At 45.3% G+C, this 18,199-nt stretch overlaps 2 protein-coding genes across 2 annotated transcripts in view; one reads left to right on the top strand and one right to left on the bottom strand.

Moving 5' to 3' along the window:
* Positions 1 to 12,929, top strand: part of LOC127004294 (tyrosine-protein kinase Dnt-like) — a 76,973-nt gene extending 64,044 nt beyond the window's left edge. The window contains exons 4-10 of the mRNA XM_050871857.1: positions 4,930 to 5,182; positions 6,272 to 6,461; positions 7,806 to 8,172; positions 9,039 to 9,325; positions 9,546 to 9,680; positions 9,872 to 10,031; positions 10,282 to 12,929. Of these exons, the coding sequence (XP_050727814.1) occupies positions 4,930 to 5,182; positions 6,272 to 6,461; positions 7,806 to 8,172; positions 9,039 to 9,325; positions 9,546 to 9,680; positions 9,872 to 10,031; positions 10,282 to 10,530 (1,641 nt within the window). The 3' untranslated portion in view covers positions 10,531 to 12,929. The remainder of the gene's footprint in view (positions 1 to 4,929; positions 5,183 to 6,271; positions 6,462 to 7,805; positions 8,173 to 9,038; positions 9,326 to 9,545; positions 9,681 to 9,871; positions 10,032 to 10,281) is intronic.
* A 1,010-nt stretch (positions 12,930 to 13,939) lies between these two features.
* Positions 13,940 to 18,199, bottom strand: part of LOC127004206 (mucin-5AC-like) — a 5,473-nt gene continuing 1,213 nt past the window's right edge. Inside the window, exons 2-5 of the mRNA XM_050871730.1 lie at positions 16,451 to 16,608; positions 15,426 to 15,805; positions 15,241 to 15,316; positions 13,940 to 15,048 (exon numbers count right to left, since the gene is read on the bottom strand). Of these exons, the coding sequence (XP_050727687.1) occupies positions 14,312 to 15,048; positions 15,241 to 15,316; positions 15,426 to 15,805; positions 16,451 to 16,541 (1,284 nt within the window). The 5' untranslated portion in view covers positions 16,542 to 16,608 and the 3' untranslated portion in view covers positions 13,940 to 14,311. The remainder of the gene's footprint in view (positions 15,049 to 15,240; positions 15,317 to 15,425; positions 15,806 to 16,450; positions 16,609 to 18,199) is intronic.

Raw genomic sequence — 18,199 nt, 5'->3', positions numbered from 1 at the left:
TCTGCTTGCCTGTTTATTTTTAGTGGGTTTCTCTCTCTCTCTCTCTCTCTCTCTCTCTCTCTCTCTCTCTCTCTCTCTCTCTCTCTCTCTCTCTCTCTCTCTCTCTCTCTCCAACCCTTGCCTTCCCCATCTCATCTCTTTTAATTTTCTTCCAATTGGAGCTCTTCACGGCGCCGCTCTTAGGGAGGCGATTATGGGGACTTGTTTATGTTGATTACCTTTGCAGGTCGCTGATTTCCCCGAGTTGAGGGCAAAGTTTTCAATGGGGTACTTTTGGCGGTGATCTGGGGACGATTTATAGTATGGGTACAGGAAAGGTCTTGTCCACCTCTATTTATCGTACTGTTATTACTCCTATTCTTTATTTGTTTTCCTTTTCTTTGTTTTTACCTCTCCCTCTTTCTCTTTTCTCTCTCCCCTTCTTATATTCATCTCCGCCAGTCTCTCTCTTTTTCCTCCTCTCTCTCTCTTTCATATCCTCTACTTCTTTCTCTCTTCTCTCTCCCCTTCTTATATTCGTCTCCGCCAGTCTCTCTTTTTCTTCCTCTCTCTCTCTCTCTTTCATATCCTCTCCTTCTTTCTCTCTTCTCTCTCCCCTCCTTATGTTCGTCTCCGCCAGTCTCTCTCTTTTTCTTCCTCTCTCTCTCTTTCATATCCTCTCCTTCTCTCCCTCCTTCCTTCCGAACTATTGTCCTCCTCGCCTTTATGTCAATTTTCCACCCTTCCTTCCTGTCTTCCCTACTTCGTTCCTTCTTTTCTAATATTCACTTACGCTCTGCCTCCCTCTTTCTCACCTTCTCTCATTTTCTGGTTCATTTTTTCACTCTTTTCTTCGGAACTATTCGACCCCCACGCACCCATGTCAGTTGTCTTCCTCCCCTCCTTCCTTTCTTTCTTCTTTCCTACCTTTCTTTTTTCCTTATTTAATAGTCACTTTTTCCCCACTCTTTCTCTCATACACTCTCATTTATTTAATTATTTTTCCTCCCCTATTCTTCTCAACTTCTCTCCTCATCTGCGTCTAGTCTCCGTCTTTCCTTCCTTTCTTTGTTCTTTCCCATCTTCCTCCCTCTTTCTCCCTCATTGTAATATTCGTTAACTCTTTTCCTCTCCTTTTTTTTCTCCGCTATTATTCTTTGTTATCTTGTTTCTTAGGTCTTCCCATTCCTTCCTTCCTTTCTTTCTTTCTTCTCTCCTTCCCTTCCTTCTTTCTCTCCTTCCTTCTTTCATTCATTAATTCCCCTCTTCCTTCCTTCTCTCCTTCCTTTCTTTCTTCCTTCCTCTCTCCCTTCCTTCCTTCCTTCCTATCAACCTCCCTTCCTTCCCACCTTCCTATCTCCCTTCCTTCCTTCCTTCCTTCCTTCCTTCCTTCCCTGTGTCGTCCTGGCCAGCGTCTTTCCTTTCGGCCGATAATTGCAGGTAGCTCCAAAGGGCGGAGGTAACACCTGAACACCCGCCACAGGTAATTGGGGCGTCGGGGGATTAAGCCTCCCCCCCACCACCTTGTTATTAGCAGCACGAGCCACATTTTCTTCACCGAGCTCGTAATACATTTAAGCCAAGATTTTTACCCTTCTTTTTTTACCTGCCTAACTCCTCGCCTTTTCTTTCCTGCGCACGAGGCGGGGATGGTGGAAGGAGAAAAGGGAGAAAAGAAAGGGAGGGGAAAAGGGAGAAAGCGTGAGGCGAGGGTGTTGATGAGGGAAGGGAATGGTGAACGAGGGAGGAGGTAATGAAAGGGAGAGAAAAGGAGAGAATGAGGATAATGAGAGTGAGAACGTGAGGCGAAGGTTGGAGATGAGGGAAGAAGTAATGAGAAGGAAAGAGAGGAAGGAGAGGAGAGAATAAGGTGTGTGGAAGAAAAGAAGAGGAAGGAAAGAAAGGGAAGAAAGGAAGAGGTTTAAGGAATGAGGGAAGAAGTAATGAGAAGGAAAGAGAGGGAGGAGAGGATGAAAATAAGGTGTTGATGGAAAGAAGAGGAAGGAAAAGGAGAAGAAGGGAAGAGGCAAGGGGTGAGGGAAGAAGTAATGAGGAGGAGAAAGAAGGAGGAGAGGATAAGAATAAGGTGTGTGGAAGGAAAGAAGAGGAAGAAAAGAGGAAAGGGAAAATGAAGAAGGTGAAAATGGAGTGGACATTGTAATTCCCCTTCCAGTTTGTCACAATTTCGTCCTCCCCCCTTTAACCTTCCGCCTTTTCCTTCCACTCCCTTTCTTTCCCTTTCCCCTCTCACCTTCCCTTCCCTTCCGTCACCATCTTTACCTTCCCCTCCCCCTATTCCTTCCGTCTTTCCTCCCCACTCCATTCCTATCCTTCCCTTTCTCTCCCTTCTCTTTCACCTCCCCCTCCCCTACCTGACCACCCATGCCTACCTCTCCCCATTTCCCTCTTACTTTCCCCTCTCCCTCTATCACCATTCTTTCCTCTCTCTCCCCTTTCCCTTCCGTCACCACCTCAACCAATCCCTCATCTGTTCCCTCCCACTTCGTCACCATCCCTATTTGCTCCCTCCTCCTCCTCCCCCTCCCTTTTCCCTCCCCTTCCGTCACCAGCATACAACCCTAATGAGCTGTTTACGCATGCCAGGATTCAGATTATTACGTTATGACGCTGTAACGGTGGCGCTATGTCCTGCTTGTAACTCACACGTCGCCTGAGGGAGAGAAGGGAGAGAGGGAGGATGGGAGGAAAGGAGAAAAGATATGTGAGAAAAGATATAAGGATGGAAGGAAGGAAGGAAGAAGGGTAGGGAGAAAGGGGGACTAGGAAGGGTAGGATGTGTAATAAAAAGGGGAGAATGAAGGAGGGAGCTTATAAGGACAGATAGGGAGGGAGGGAAAAATAACTGAGATAAAGAGTCGGAGGAGGAAGAGAGGAAGAGGGACGGAATGAAGGGAGGAAGAAAAGAGGAAACGAGGGAAGGGAATAGAGGATGCAGAGAGGTAGAAGAGATAATACTAACGAGGGAAGGTGAATATTGCGGCAGATGAAGAGAAGATAAGTATTTGGAAGAGTTGAGGAGAAAGAAAATGAGACAGACGAGGAAGGGGAGCGAGGGGAAGGAGTTATGGGAAGGAAGGATTGCAGAACTAGTGCGGAGAGACTGTTACTGCTCCTCCTCCTCCTCCTCCTGCTACTACTACTACTACTACTACTACTACCACTACTACTATACCTGGCGTCAATTGCAGAACTAGTGCGAGAAGACTACTCCTAGTCCTACGCCTCCTCCTTCTCCTCCTCCTCCTACTACTACTACTTCTGCTGCTATACCTGGCGTCGTTTACCTGCCCGTTCAAAGCCTCGCCTCGCCCCGCGCCGCACCGTAGCCTAATAATCGTGGCCTCTTGCCTCCCAGAGCGGCGAGATTGTCCTCGTTACACGCGCGTAATCGGCTGTGTGTCATCTGGTTGTCGAGGTATTCGGCGCAAACGGTCGTCGCTTGTCATATGTTAGAGTGTTCCCCTTGAAGGATATGACGGGAAGCGGGGCGGAGCGACGAGGAGGAGGAGGAAGAGAGGAGAGTTGGAGGGGGAAAGAGGAAAAGGTAGTAGGGTATAAGGCAGGAAAGGAAGACCGAAAGGAGAGGAAGAGAAAAAGCAGGAAAAATAGAAGGGGAAAGTGGGAAAGGTGAAGATCATAAGGAAGAAAAAGGAAGACACAGAAGGAAAGAGGAGAGGAAGAAAGGAGGCAGAGTTGGAGGGAGGAAAAGGAAAAGGTCGTAGGATATGAAGCGAGAAAGGAAACAGCAGAAGACAGATGGAAGGGGAGGAGGAAAGCAGGAAGAGAAGTTCGAGAAGGAGAGGGAAATGGAAAAGGTGATAGAATTTTAAGGTAGCAAGGGGAAATAAGGAGAGAAAAACAAAGGAAGGAAAAGTGAAATAAGACGCAGAATATGAGAATGAAAGCAAAGGAACTGAAGTAGGAGAAGGAGGAAGAGGAGGTTAAGCACTGAAGAGGAAGTGGAAGCAGAAGCCGAACCTCCTGAGTGCATGTTGAGAGTGGAGGGGTTGGAGAGGTCGAGAGGTTGTTTGGGAAGCGGAGGAGAGTGAGTAGAAGGTGGAAGTACTAAAAGGAAGTGTATGTTGGTCTGAAATGTTGCCCAGAGTCCTCAAGCCTTCCGTGTGTGTGTGTGTGTGTGTGTGTGGTGGCTATGGTTGTTAGAGCAGTATCATAGCAGCGCCTCCGCCTCCAGCTGCCTCCTACTAACACCGGCCTTGGCAAGGGAAACAATGCGTGTGGGTTTAATGAATGCCATCCACTAGCACCAGGAGCGACCATCCCCGCCCCGAGATGGTCGTGAGTGCGCGGCGCCCGTGGCTCATCTCGCGCACAATAGCCGCCCAGTTTTTATTTTCCTTTGTTTCTCTGATAAATATTAGATTTTATTTCGTCTAGTGTTTCATATGAGTGTGATTTTTCTCCTTTGTATTACCAGTGTTTTTGTTGTATTCCTTTTGTGTGTTTTCTTTTTTATATTACATTTTTTTCTCTGTGTGGCTTTCATTCAAGTGTGGTTTTATGAATCAGAGGGAGATACATATTTTACTACCTTATACGCGTTGTTTGTCTATTGTATACCAGCATACCTTTGTAACTAAACTTGCTCTTAATATTGTGCTTTTTTTTTTTTTTTTTTACATGTAGGACCTTTGCGATCATTTTTTTATATTATCTGTTTAGCCCGTGACATGTTTCTCTTGCCATAGGAGAAAAAGCACACCAAGTAAACAACACCCCCTCAGCGTGCCTCCTTTCCACCACTTGCGGCTACCACGGAAACTACATATCCTTCATGCCCTGTGCACAACGTCTATATACTTCTTACCATTATTTCTCACGGAAGAGCTGTTAAGGGTAGCCAACTCCCGTCACTTTCCCTCCTCGCCGTCCCTCCCACCGGTGCTGAGCAATGCATCATCTCTCCTTCAGGTGCTGTACAACATGGCCATCTGGACCAACGAGACGGAGCCGCCCGGACCCTCCCCCATGGCCCCGCCCTCAGTCAATGTCTCCCTCACCGGCACCGTGCCCCAGGAGCCCCTCACCTTCAGACTGGACCTGCCCTGCCTCGGCCTGCGCAATGCCGAGGTCGACGTCATCCTCAACATCAACGTGACGTCACCGAGGCCCCGCCAGCCGCCCACCGTCCTTTACTTCAAGCGGCGCAAGATCTGCCTCGAGGGTGAGTGTTCAGGAGGGAGGGAGCGTGAGAGTGTGATAGAGAGGTTATGGAAGAGGGAGTGTGAGAGGGGCTGTGAGAGGCTGTGTATGGAAGATGTTTTTTGTTGGGGAGAGTGTGAAAGAGACTGTGTGTGGGTATAGTGTGTGATGGTGTGTTGAGAGGGTGTGTGAGAGGCTATGTGTGGAAGAGGGTGTGTGTTGGGAAGGATAGGTTAGAAGGCTTTGAGAGAGGGAGAGACGGTGTGCTGGGGGTGTCTAAGAAGGCTGTGAAAGGGTGGTCTGGCAAAAAATGAGAATATGTTGTATTGGAAGTATAAAGTGCGTTTGGGGGGGATGCTGAGTGTGTCCTTGTAGTCTCCTGGGGAAAAGTGTCTTGTGAGTGTGTAGTAAGTGGGAGGTGAGACAGATGATGGGAGAAGAAGGGCTGAGCTACGTGGGAAGGATGTGCTGCATGGAGGGTGACTGCTAGGTAAGGGATGCATCGGCAGAGGTCGCGTGTGTGTTAGTCGTAATGGGCGGTGTGCAGCGTTGAGCCACGATAAGCCTTGAGTTAGTGACCTTAAGAATGCACCGTGCCCCGTAAACAAGCCGGAAACCCCTTATCAGATGGACCCGATTACCGCTGGATACCTGAAGATACATACCTGATGAATACCTACCTCTTCTTTATGCACGTGTGTCTTATCCCTGGCCTGTAGCTGCCCCTTCCTCCTCCTCCCCCCCTGAGCCTCAGATTATACTCCGTGTAACTCAAAAGCCTGACTTACATTCATACCATCCTTCACTCTCCCAGCAGGTCATCATTTGTATAAGTCTTAGGATCATATTCTTAAACATTTCGGCGTCCAAGTACACATATTTAATTAAGCTTTCCTGGGAGTTTTGTGCATTTCCCGGGGTAGTTTTATGACGCTTTTGGTAGTTTGACCCTTCTTCTGTACCATGGACCTTAAAGACACTAATTAAAACTCCTTTTCGGCCTTTGGGAATAGTTATGTGAGGGATAGAAGCGTGTGACAATACCAGTCTTAGTCCCGCCCTGTCCTAACTCCCTCCCTCCCCCCCCCTTCTCTCTTCCCTCCCGCCCCAGGTCAGTCAGCTGAGACCTACGCCCCTCACTTAGGTCCGCCAGGGGAGAGGGGCGGCGAGGTGTCCATGCCTGTGGCCTACTACGTGGTGCCCTCCCTCGCCGGCCTCACCCTCGTCCTCACTATCATCGTCATCGTCGTCTACATAAGTAGGAGGAAGATCAAGAGGAACCGCGACCTCAGGATTCTTGAGTGAGTTGATTTGAGATGAAGTAGTAGTAGTAGTAGTAGTAGTAGTAGTAGTAGTAGTAGTAGTAGTAGTAGTAGTTGTTGTAGTAGTAGTAGTAGTAGTAGTAGTTATCTTTGAACACTCCATTGGCTGTAAAAAAATATTACAACTCCATTCTTATATAATTCACACGTAGCAGCTTAAAGATAACACGACACCTTTGCAACCAGGTACTATTATGGATGTTTACTGTGTTTTTGTTTTGCTGTATAATTGGTTGTTGATCCGCCTTCCACACTCTCGTAACCTATGAAAAAATAATCTACTTCACATCCTGGCGTTCTTACCTCTCATAGATGCTCATAATACATTCTCTTTATCAAGGCCAGAGTGCAATACTATGTCAGTGCAGGAGACTGATCAGCTTAAATTATTCAGTCATGGCAGAACCTGTAAGAAGGGAGGGACGCTACACAAGTTGAGAGAACGTGTCCGCAACGTGTCCGCCAACTTCTTCTGTTCATTTCATTAATATATCGCCAAGTTCTGACTAATCAACAGTAAAGTAAATGAAACTAAATAAACTACGCAGAATGAAAAATATATATAATCCCATACCACGCTGCTTGAGAGAACGTGTCCGCAACGTGTCCGCCAACTTCTCCTCACTTCATTAATATATCGCCAGGTGCTGACTAAACAATACAGTAAACAGAAGTAAACAAAACCAAATAAAAAGTCCCAATCCACTTTGACGCGACGTGATATAACGCGAGCAATGAACAGCGAAAGCCATGAGTATTTACCTTGCACAAATTCTCTTACTTTTTAAAACAATGATAAGGATTAAGAATTTTATGTTGCGCTTGTCAGTCCGCGGCGGATGTGGCGTTACAAAGCGTCCTCCTGCGGGCTAATCAGTTTTCCACTCCGGCATTGGGGGTTATGATTGACCGCTTGTATGTTGCACTATTTATGTTTTTGTTTAGTTTTTTATTGTATCTTCGTATTTTCTCCTTTCTTTGATGACACTTAATCACATAGTACTTATTTTAATAAGTCTAATCTACCTCTCCACTCTCTGCTCTGGCATGTGATGTAGTGATTGACCGCTTGTATGTTGCACTTTTTAACGTCATTTTTGTATCCTTAGTTTTTTTTTTTTTTTTCGTAAGTTCTGCTCTCTTTAATAACAAGTTTTTTCTTTCACACCAAAGGCAGCACTTCAGGGGCAAAAATAAATAAAAACAAAAAGGCTGGCTAATCTCTGCTGAGTTTAATCCCATATTCCTTTTATTCACAGGGCTATATATCTCTGCCCATCGTCTCCACCCCCCACTGTAACTCCTCATGCGTCTCCCCTCCAGCGTGAATGACCTCGGCGTGAAGGCTCGGCCCATGACCAACTCCACCCTGCTGCGCGCCGCCACGCCCAACAACAACACCTACACGCTTCCCTCCTCCATCACCATCAACTCCTACGCCTCCCTCAGGAAACTCACCACCCCCATCACGCCCCTCACCCCCCTCACCCCCGACCACGCCCACAACCAAGTTTCCACCACAGTTTCCCTCACCCAGTGCAGCAGGGAGAGCGGCAGCAGGGACGCCTGTGACGCCAGCAGGGACAGTGGCAGCAGAGACACCTGTCAGTCCTCGAGTTCCCTGAGCAGGTCGGAGGTGATCGTTGACCCGTCCGCCGCAGAGCTTCAGGAGAGGTTCAGACAGATGGAGGTGAGTCAAGGTCTTCAGGTTAATTGATATGATATAAATTGTTCTGGAGGCCTCTAAGTGACCGAGCCAATCACAAGCAAGAATCTGGGAGGTCACTGGTCATAGTTCAAATCTGATATCATAGTTAATACTCCGGTGGGTGCAAGAGAGCATAAAATCTGGTTCATAAGGCTTACACCTCGCAGATTAGAAATAACACGACATCTTTGCAACCAAGTACTGTTATGTATGCTTAATGTGTTTTTTTGCCATATGACCGGTTGCTCACTCACCCTTCACACTCGTAAACTATGAAAAAAGGATAATCATCGGCATAATAGGGATACGCTGGGCAGTTTGGGCTCATAAAGTTTTACGAGTCCGAGTTGGCGTCTGTGATCGGTCTCTCCCTCTCAGATTTAAGGACGGAAAATGGCGTAATGTCCTCCTTGCAACGTTTAGATTATCTCGTTCACTGAATTTCTCTCTCCTTCTTATCTCCCCCGTTATCACCCCTTCGTCTCTCATTCCCTCTCCTTTATTGCTCCTTAATTACTACTTTCTCCCTCTGTCTCTTCGCTTAATTTGTCGCTTCCTTCCTCCCCTTCTCTTATGACTTTCTTCCTTGCTTCCATTATCATCTGTGTCCTCGCCTTTTGATGTTATTTACTCTTCCTTTCTTTTCCCGTTATGTTCCACGTCCTCATTGCTCTTTACTGCCTCTCCCTTCACCTCACCATTATTTCACATCTACCTTTACTTTTTTCATTTCCTGTAGAACTTCCCCTATGATAATTAATTTTTTCCTTTCTTCCCTTCTATTACTCACAAGTCACCATCAGCTCCCCTCACACCTGTTTCACTCCCTTCATCACCTCCTCCGCCAGGTTGAGAGGCAAAGGGTTCGTCTGACTGCCGTGGCTCATGAGGGTTCCTTCGGGAGGGTGTTTCGAGGGTGGATACAGCGTGACCGGCCGGAGCAAGACCAGCAGGTGCTTATCAAGACAGTGACGGAGGGCGCCCCGCACGACGAGGTTGTGGCGCTCTACCGGGAGGGGACGCACCTCTTCAACCTCTACCACAGAAACGTCCTCACTATGGTCGGCATCTCCTTCGCGGACAACAGTTCTCCCTTCCTCATCTATCCCTTCCACGGGTACCAGAACCTCAAACAGTGAGTACCAGTAACAAGGGACCTTCTCCTCGAGTATGTAGCTTTATTTTTTTTCCGCTTTAAGTATCAGACTAATCATTTTACTGGATCTTTTTAACACGTCTTTCGTCTTCATTCTGTAATTAATTTGTCTAAATATTGATAGGTATAAACTCTAAAAGAACTCTAAAAGCATCTTGTGTCCGCAGCAGCAACCCCCAATCCACCTTCTCTTCACCAGGTACTTGCAAGAGCACCGCGGCGGACACCTGCGTGCGGCAGAGTTGGTGGAGCTGGCAGTGCAGGCCGCCCACGGACTGGCCTTCCTCCACACGGCCAATGTCCTGCACGGGGACGTTGCCGCCAGAAACTGTGTGTAAGTGTCTCTCGTGGTTGGTGCCATGCCATGGACAAACGCCTCGTTCGATCAATATTGCTCTTTTCTCTCAGATCAGAAGTGGAGAATTTTTCAAGTACATTTTGGTGGAAAAGTTGCCATGAGTTACTATTAGATTTTATTGATTCATGATCTCTTCTAAAGCAACTCTTGTGTGGTTCTTCACACAGGGTGAGCGAAAAATTGCAGCTCCGGATCACTGACGCCGCCCTCTCCCGAGATCTCTTCCCTTCGGATTACGAATCGGCCGGAGCTGAGCTGGCCAGGCCCATCAAGTGGATGGCCTACGAGGTCATCACGGACCGAGTCATATCTACTTCCAGCGACGTGGTGAGTCTGGCAACACTGGCTTCAGAAGGAATAGAGACGGTTGTCCGGAATGGAATTAAAACAAAGCCAACACACACACCTGCACACTCACATGCTAACAATTAAAAAAAAAAAATCAAAAACGTATCCTAAAAATAAATATAACTCAACAATGGGACGAAAGTAAATTAACATTATATGAACATACACGTAACCCAACCTGGCCTGTGTGACCTCAGTCTTTACACACATCTCCTTTTCTTCTCTCCAGTGGTCCTACGGCGTGTTGCTGTGGGAGCTGACGACCCTGGCGCAGCAGCCCTACGTGGAGGTGGCGGCGTGCGAGATGGCCGAGTACCTGCGTGACGGGTACCGCCTCGCTCAGCCCCTCAACTGCCCCGACGACCTGTACAAGGTGATGGCCTTCTGCTGGGCCATCCATCCCCACGACCGGCCACACGCCAAGCTCATCCTCGACTACCTGGCCGCCTTCCACCAACAGCTCAACAGCTTCATATGATATACGGAGAAAGGGGGAGGAGGAGGGGGGAAGGGACACACGAACTCGTCCACAAATAAGAAAAAGAAGAAGAAGGACGCGAAGAATGATGATAACAAAAAGAAATCTAAGAATGGTGAAGATAAAGACAAAAAAATAGAAAAGGTGAAATTTGCTAAGTAGAAACACTGAAAAGGAGACGCTAGAAAGGAGATAAAACATGAAAATAAACATTTTTAGGTAACAAAATACTTCCATACAAAAACAATGTGACAAGAAGCGAGGAACCTCCGGGCGGAATGCTCCTCCGTTTTCAGCTGGTGCCGAGTGTCCTTGTCGGCGGCGAAAAGTGAACCTCGAGGCCGATGGTGACATGGAGAGTGAGGGACAAGCCTTCCATGTGGAAGATAAGGAAAGCGGCGGGTGAGCGCAGTCCCCCGTCCCTGCCTGACCTTCGGGGCGGGCGGGCGGCTCCGGCCAGCCAGCGTAGCCGAGTGTGTTCATAGCCGTAGCTTTTCTATGTCCTTTTCCCTAGAGATTATCTTTTGTAGGCACATTGTGTATGCACTTGACTAGTTTCGTGCTGCACTAGTAACGTGCACTTGACGTCCAGCAGGTGCACACAACGGGAGGTGTTAGTGCAGGAGTGAGCACAGCCGCCGTGAACACGTGTGCATGAATCACTGTGTGCGCGTGTTGGTGTGGAAACACGCGTTGTGGTGTGTGCACATGACCTTGTATTCGCCCACCGGGACAATGGACGCATTATTAGGTGCAGCCCCTCGCGGCAGCCCTTGGAGGTGTGCACGCGTGCACCACAGCAGACTCAAGCTATTCACTAGTCATAAAGTTTTTGTACTGGTCAGGCCCCGGTGACCCCCCTATCCTCCTTGTAAAATGTTTGCTTGTGTGCTTGACCCCCGCTCAGTGTTTCGAGTCCTTTTTATATAACGCAGTGTGAGCCAGTAAACCGAGTCATGAGTGAGTCTTTGAACTTCTTAGCGTAAGGCCTACCTTATATTTTCTTGGCACTTCGACCTTCTTCAACTATGGGTCCTTCGGGGCCGGTGGACGTTCATTTGTTTCCCCTTCGATGTTGTTGATGTGAGACCGACAGCCAGTTGGTTAGTGTTACAATAAGGCATTTTTGTACCTCTTGTCCAGTGCAAGGTCTTGATGTGATATTCCTACGCCGATGGATTCCTACATTAGGGGTCAGCGTCGGGTGCCGGCGGTGATCAGAGGCATTGTGGCTCCTTACCCTGGCAGGCGCGTGGCTCTGCGCTCCTCGTCTTACTCCGCGGTGGTTATGGCGCACTTCTTTACGTCAGTTTTGGCACTACACTGTTATGGCGCCTCATCGCACTCGCTAATTATAATTCAGCTTAGAGTAAACAGGCTAGAATGATCACTACATTATTACTTTATATTAATGATAACATTTTTATTCTATTTATCAATTTATTATTATTATTCTTTTTATTACAGTAACATGGTATAAGTAGCCTGTTGAGTCGTGGAGTGAGTATGTGCTTCGGACAGGTGAACGAGTAACCAGAAACAAATTTACTCTTCTAAACACCAGGGAAAAGAAGGAGAGTCTCGTTCTTCAGCCCTGCGAGGCGTGCATGTTTACAGAGACTCGAATATCTTGGTGTCACGTTCCAGCATTTCAACACTAAGTCAATTTCTGCTCTCCGGAATACAAAAGTTCGCCATAACCACCAAGCTATATACATCTCAGTTTATTTTCTTTGTTTCAGTATGTTATTTGCCTAGTCTCTGGGTTGCCACATGGTCCTTAGCGCAGGCCACGACGGAGCCACTCAAGTCTTCGATAACGTCCAAGGAAATCCTGTCCAAACGCTCCTCAGTGAGACAAGATTCAAAAGTAACCAGAGTTGTGCGAGAGTAAAAATCAATGTGGCCGTGTGTGTGTGTGTGGGTGTGGGTGTGGGTGAGAGAGAGAGAGAGAGAGAGAGAGAGAGAGAGAGAGAGAGAGAGAGAGAGAGAGAGAGAGAGAGAGAGAGAGAGAGAGAGAGAGAGACACTGTCCACATCATCCGCCAGACTCCCATCCTCCTTACAACTCAAGTCAACGTTTCTGTCTGTTCTGGTAACGCTAGTCATGCCGCTTGCCTCTGGTAGCCGAGTGATCATCCCACAACTCACGCGCCTGCACTGTGCCGGGCGGGGCGGACTCAACGCCACGGTGCTGGAGAGGCGAGTGTTGCAGTGCTGGGGAAGGTGGTAGTACACAAGCGAGTCCATTTAGCAATTTCAGCGAGTCTAGAGGGAACTGTTTGCTCCCGATTGTGTATATATGTGTGTGTTATATTGTACATTTACTGTATATATAAATATCTACATTTGTATAGTATATGTGAGTCACAAGTGAATAAAAAACGTGCAAAAACTATATCTATGCATCTTTCATATCCGCGTTTTTTGTGTGGGGGTTTATTTTGTAGCATTTGTTGGGAAAACAATTATTGTTTTTCTTTGATACGAGTTTGTGGATGTTTTAACAGGGAGAGATGTTTTTTTGTGTGTGCGCGCGCGCGCGTGTGTGTGACGTCATCGCCATGCGTGCCCGCGGTTCAGTGTGCCTGGCAGAGGTGTGGGAAGTCACACACGAGTCATCGTGCATGGTCACCTTACACGACGAGGCAATTTTTGTTATGACATAATATGTTATACCCAAAAATTGCCTGTTATATTATAACAAGAAAAAAAGACATATGATCGAGGACACCTGCTCGAGCTCATCTTTTCTGAATAAATCTATTTAAACACCTTAATATTATTCTTTATATTATAAAAATCCTGTGAAAAGTGGATTGTTCACTTAAGAGAAACATGGAAAGGGTAAGCTTCGAGCCACATGAAAATAAGTTAAGAGTCCATGAAAAAAGGAACTTGGAGAAGTCAGCATCATCGCTGAGGGCCGAGGAAGGTTAAGAAAAGGCAGAGGGGAGAAAAGAAGCAAATAAACTGGAAAACAGTGATGGAGGGATGGAGGGAGTAATTTTTTTCCCTTGGAAGAGGTAATAATGAAAATATCTTTTTACTATGACCTAAGCTTGTTTATTGATATATATATATATATATATATATATATATATATATATATATATATATATATATATATATATATATATATATATATATATATATATATATATATAAAGGTTTGCATTAATAAACTTGTGATACAAGTGTGTTATGCAAAGAGAACACACACACACACACACACACACACACACACACACACACATGTCATGGCAGCCATTTTATATTGCACATGTTCATATTGTCCCAAACGCATGACTGAACATTACCTCACGGGGCCAGTCATGCAACAGTATGCAGCATCAAAGGAACACCCAAGAGACAGTAACTCACTTCATGCTTTGCGCCTCTTCGGCAAAGTTTTCTTGGCCGAGCCCGTCACATCCTTGGGTCTGGTAACTTAATCGATGACGATGCCACACGAAGAAATTTGTGTAATATTGTATAATACGTTTATATGAACCGACAAGTATTCTTAAGCGTAAAGTATTTTCAACATCTTCTTCTAGACTGGTTACGTGATCTCAAATGCAGAGGGGCAACTGTTTGTTGCAATGTTATGGTCAATTAAAATCACGGGAACACATGATTTCAGATTAACCTATGTTGTGATATTAGCATATATCTGAGCAAGAGAGCTGCTAAGGCAGCTGTATTAGCACAAGCAACACGCCGGCAAATGTTGCTCACAGAGCATATATAGCTTTACCAATGTAAATTACGATACGACCTCAGTCCTCGGCAAAGGATACTTTAGAGCTTCTAGATTTATCCTTCGGTTCTGTGGCGGTGTTCTTAGAGTCGTCCAGGTCAGTGTTTTGATGAAGAAATGGGAAAGGCGTAGTAGAGCGAGAAGGAGAGAGGCTGTGGGACAAACGGCTGGTGCTGTGACTCGGCGTTATTCCGGGAGTGGACGAAGGACGGGGCGTCACGATGCGCGGGACTGTGTTTCCAATCGACAGGTTATTGTTTCTCATCTCGTAGTAGTGCATGTCCTGGGCCGTCATCCCGAACCCTCCCGAGGCCTGCATGCCTTTACCAAGTCTAAAGCTACGCTTGTAGAGGGTTATGGAGTAGATGATGAGTCCCACAATGAAGACGAAGAACACGACTGCCAGCCCCGCGCACGCCCACGCCCACCGAGGCACGGCCTCACACTGCGTGACCCCCACAGCTGGCACTGAGTCGTTGGAGGGAGTGGGACACGCAACAGTCACGTTGTTTCCAGTGGGCACACAGGCCGGGGTAAGGCCATCCTCTGAGGTGGTGGCATTGTAAGTGGCTTCAGTGGTCAAGGGGGAAGATTCTGCACTTACAGGAGTAGTGGTAGATGTTTCAGCAACGGGAGTAGTAGTAGTAGGCTCGGTGGTGGTGGTGGTAGGCTCGGTGGTGGTGGTGGTGGTGGTTGTAGGCTCGGTGGTGGTCGTGGTGGTGGTAGTCGTCTTAGCAGTGGTCATGGCTATCGTGTCTAAAGTGAGAAATAAAGAAACTGTTTAGTGACAACCTTTCACAAGAGAAGAATACAAACAATGCAGTATTTAATTTTACGAAATATGCCTAATGTCTTGTGTGTTAAAGTGACTCTCGTTACGGGATGACTGAGCTGTAACAGAGGTTAAGAAATTCCTCCCACCTCTACATGCTGCCCCTCGAGACTCACCTGGGACACTTCCTGGACCCTCACACTCCTCCACCTGCTCGAGTTCATGCACTTGCACGGCACTGAGTCCCGCCAGCTGAAAATAAAGACAAGCTGTTCATTACGTTTATTTTCCCCTGTCCATCTTTTCTTCTTACTTGGCATCGTTCCTCTCCATCCGTACCCAAGACATCTCTTCTACTCACCTCTGGCACTGATAGCTGCATGAGGAACTTGCTATCGCCGTTGATGAAGGCGATGTTGAGTGTTGACTCCCCAAAGAACAGCGTTGCCTGACCTTCGCCCTCTAGCCAACTGCTGTCCACCCTGGTGTTAAGGAGAAACTTCGTTCCCGATCCTGATGTGGTTACTTTTAGCCTGGCCAGCTGTGCGTTTGAAGTCTTGGCGATATTCAAGAGAAAGCGACTCTGATAATTTTCAGCAGATCCTTCTCCCAAGTCAAAGGTCGCTTTCCAGGTCTTCCCCACGGGGAAGCTAAATCGGATGCTTTTGGTTGCCTGCTCGTCCAAGGGGAAGACGCCCCGATTGTCTTTTCCTACTTCCCGGACGCCGTGACACTGCAGGGCTGGGGAAGCGCAGACGAAAGGTAAGAGACATTCAACACAGGCAGGTAGACATAGGTAGCGGAGACTCTTCGTACTTATAACACTTATAATATTTACTCCATGGAAGCTTATCCAGAGATATTAAGGAAATGCAGCAGACTATATATATATATATATATATATATATATATATATATATATACCATAGATATATATATATATATATATATATATATATATATATATATATATATATATATATATATATATATATATATATATATATATATATATATATATATATATATATATATATATATATATATATATATATATATATATATATATATATATATATATATATATATATATATTTATATATATATGTGTGTGTGTGTGTGTGTGTGTGTGTGTGTGTGTGTGTGTGTGTGTGTGTGCATAATAAAGCAAGTCCTTCAGTTAACATAAAGAGAGAAAATATAGAAGTTTCTTTTAAACTGCCTTGACCCTCACGTTAACCGTTCAGATTGGAGAAATGTGGGAAAAGAACAAAAAGGAAAGTGCACCAGGGCATACTAGCCAATGGGGTAAGGATGTTTAGTTACTGTCTAAGTGGTGCATTTGTTTTGATAAGTGATTATATGCAAGAAAACCTTAGTGCATACCCTGAGTGTCGACGGGGTGTAGCAGGCCTGCGGCGGCCGCCAGGAGGGCCAGCAGCAGCACCACCATCGGTCGGGGCCAAGCGGCAGCCATGCTGGCGTGAGGTGGTGGCGCCGCGTGTCCTTTGATGGAAACGTCTCCAAAACCACACAAACAAAATCTGTAGTGGATAAATGTGTCAGTGTGATCGTCATGAAGAAGAAGAAAGGGTAAAGAACCTATATATGGTACATTGCTTTTATTGTTTGTTTATTATTTTATTTGTCTCATTTATGATTGTCAATTAATGACGATGTGTTTGTAATCATGTCAGCTAGCTTGCAGTGGATAAATAGCTTGTTAGGTCGTGATGAATTCGCTCCTAGCTCCTTACAGTTCATAAATTTTAGGTCTTACTCATATTTCCTGTTTTCAAAGTTGCTTAATGAAAGAAAGGCGGGTGAGGACGATTACTTCAAAACGATGTCAAAATAATGTTACTTGATGAATGGGTGAGGGTCACGGTGATGAATATATATATATATATATATATATATATATATATATATATATATATATATATATATATATATATATATATATATATATATATATATATATATATATATATATATATATATATATATATATATATATATATATATATATATATATATATATATATATATATATATATATATATATATATATATATATATATATATATATATATATATATATATATGCATAGTAACGTTCTTTTAAAATTTGACCGTCTTATTTGATTATTGTTATTATTATTTTGTTGTTGTTGTTGTTGTTGTTGTTGTTGTTGTTGTTGTTGTTGTTGTTGTTTCTCTAGAGGTATGCGGATAATGACGTTGCTTTTGATGTTATGCCAGTGATCCAATGACCATTATAAATATGAGACAATTTGATGGCTATGAAGAGGTTTGCAGATATAAAACACCTAGAGAACATTAGTTTTCTATTACCCTAATGCTGCTGATGTTCCTCTGCTCTTTTAATGGTTTCAGCTTCTTTTGTTTGTTTGTTTTATAGACATGATAACAAACGCCACTTGACTCACTGCGGCCTGTGGTCACATTGAAGTGTGTTTGTGTTTGTTTGTTTATTTGCTTGTGTGTGTGTGTGTGTGTGTGTGTGTGTCATAGGTGGGAGCAGTCCACCAGTAACGCATCTCCCTAATCATCACACTGGGAGGCGATGCTCACGTGCCTGCCTCAATTAACATGGTTGTATTTATAGTGCCACCGATCTCCCGTCTCATTATTTCCGAACAGTGTTTTACAAAACATAAAGAGTATCTGCCAACGGAATAACAGTGAACACGATCAGGGTTTCTGTTATAGGAATAGGATAGGATGAGATAGGATATATCTAGGATAGGAAACCCTTTGCACGCCTTATTAAGACACTAAATGAATTAATCATGTCACAAACACCATCCATCCTGTGGTCTCTTGATAAACAAAGACAAGAGAGGATGTGCACTTCCAGGCCAGCATCCCCTCGATTTAGAGCTCAGGCAGCAATATCGTGGGTTAGAGGAGATTAATTTGCACTCCATCACCTACAACAGGCCAAAGAAAGGCAGCAAAGACTCATAAAGCAATTGTTTCCTGCATATTTATCATTATCACGGTGCTCAGAATTGTAAATCGAGAAACCAGAAACCTCCGAATGTTACTTAATAGTTCATGTAAGCTTTTCGTTACACATTCAAGACGATATTTCAGGAGATTATTCAT

This window comes from Eriocheir sinensis, chromosome 27, assembly GCF_024679095.1.
Source record: "Eriocheir sinensis breed Jianghai 21 chromosome 27, ASM2467909v1, whole genome shotgun sequence".
In the NCBI taxonomy this organism is placed as follows: Eukaryota; Metazoa; Arthropoda; class Malacostraca; order Decapoda; family Varunidae; genus Eriocheir; species Eriocheir sinensis.
Note: the sequence above shows the minus strand (reverse complement) of the source record. Positions and strands in the feature narration are given on the sequence as shown.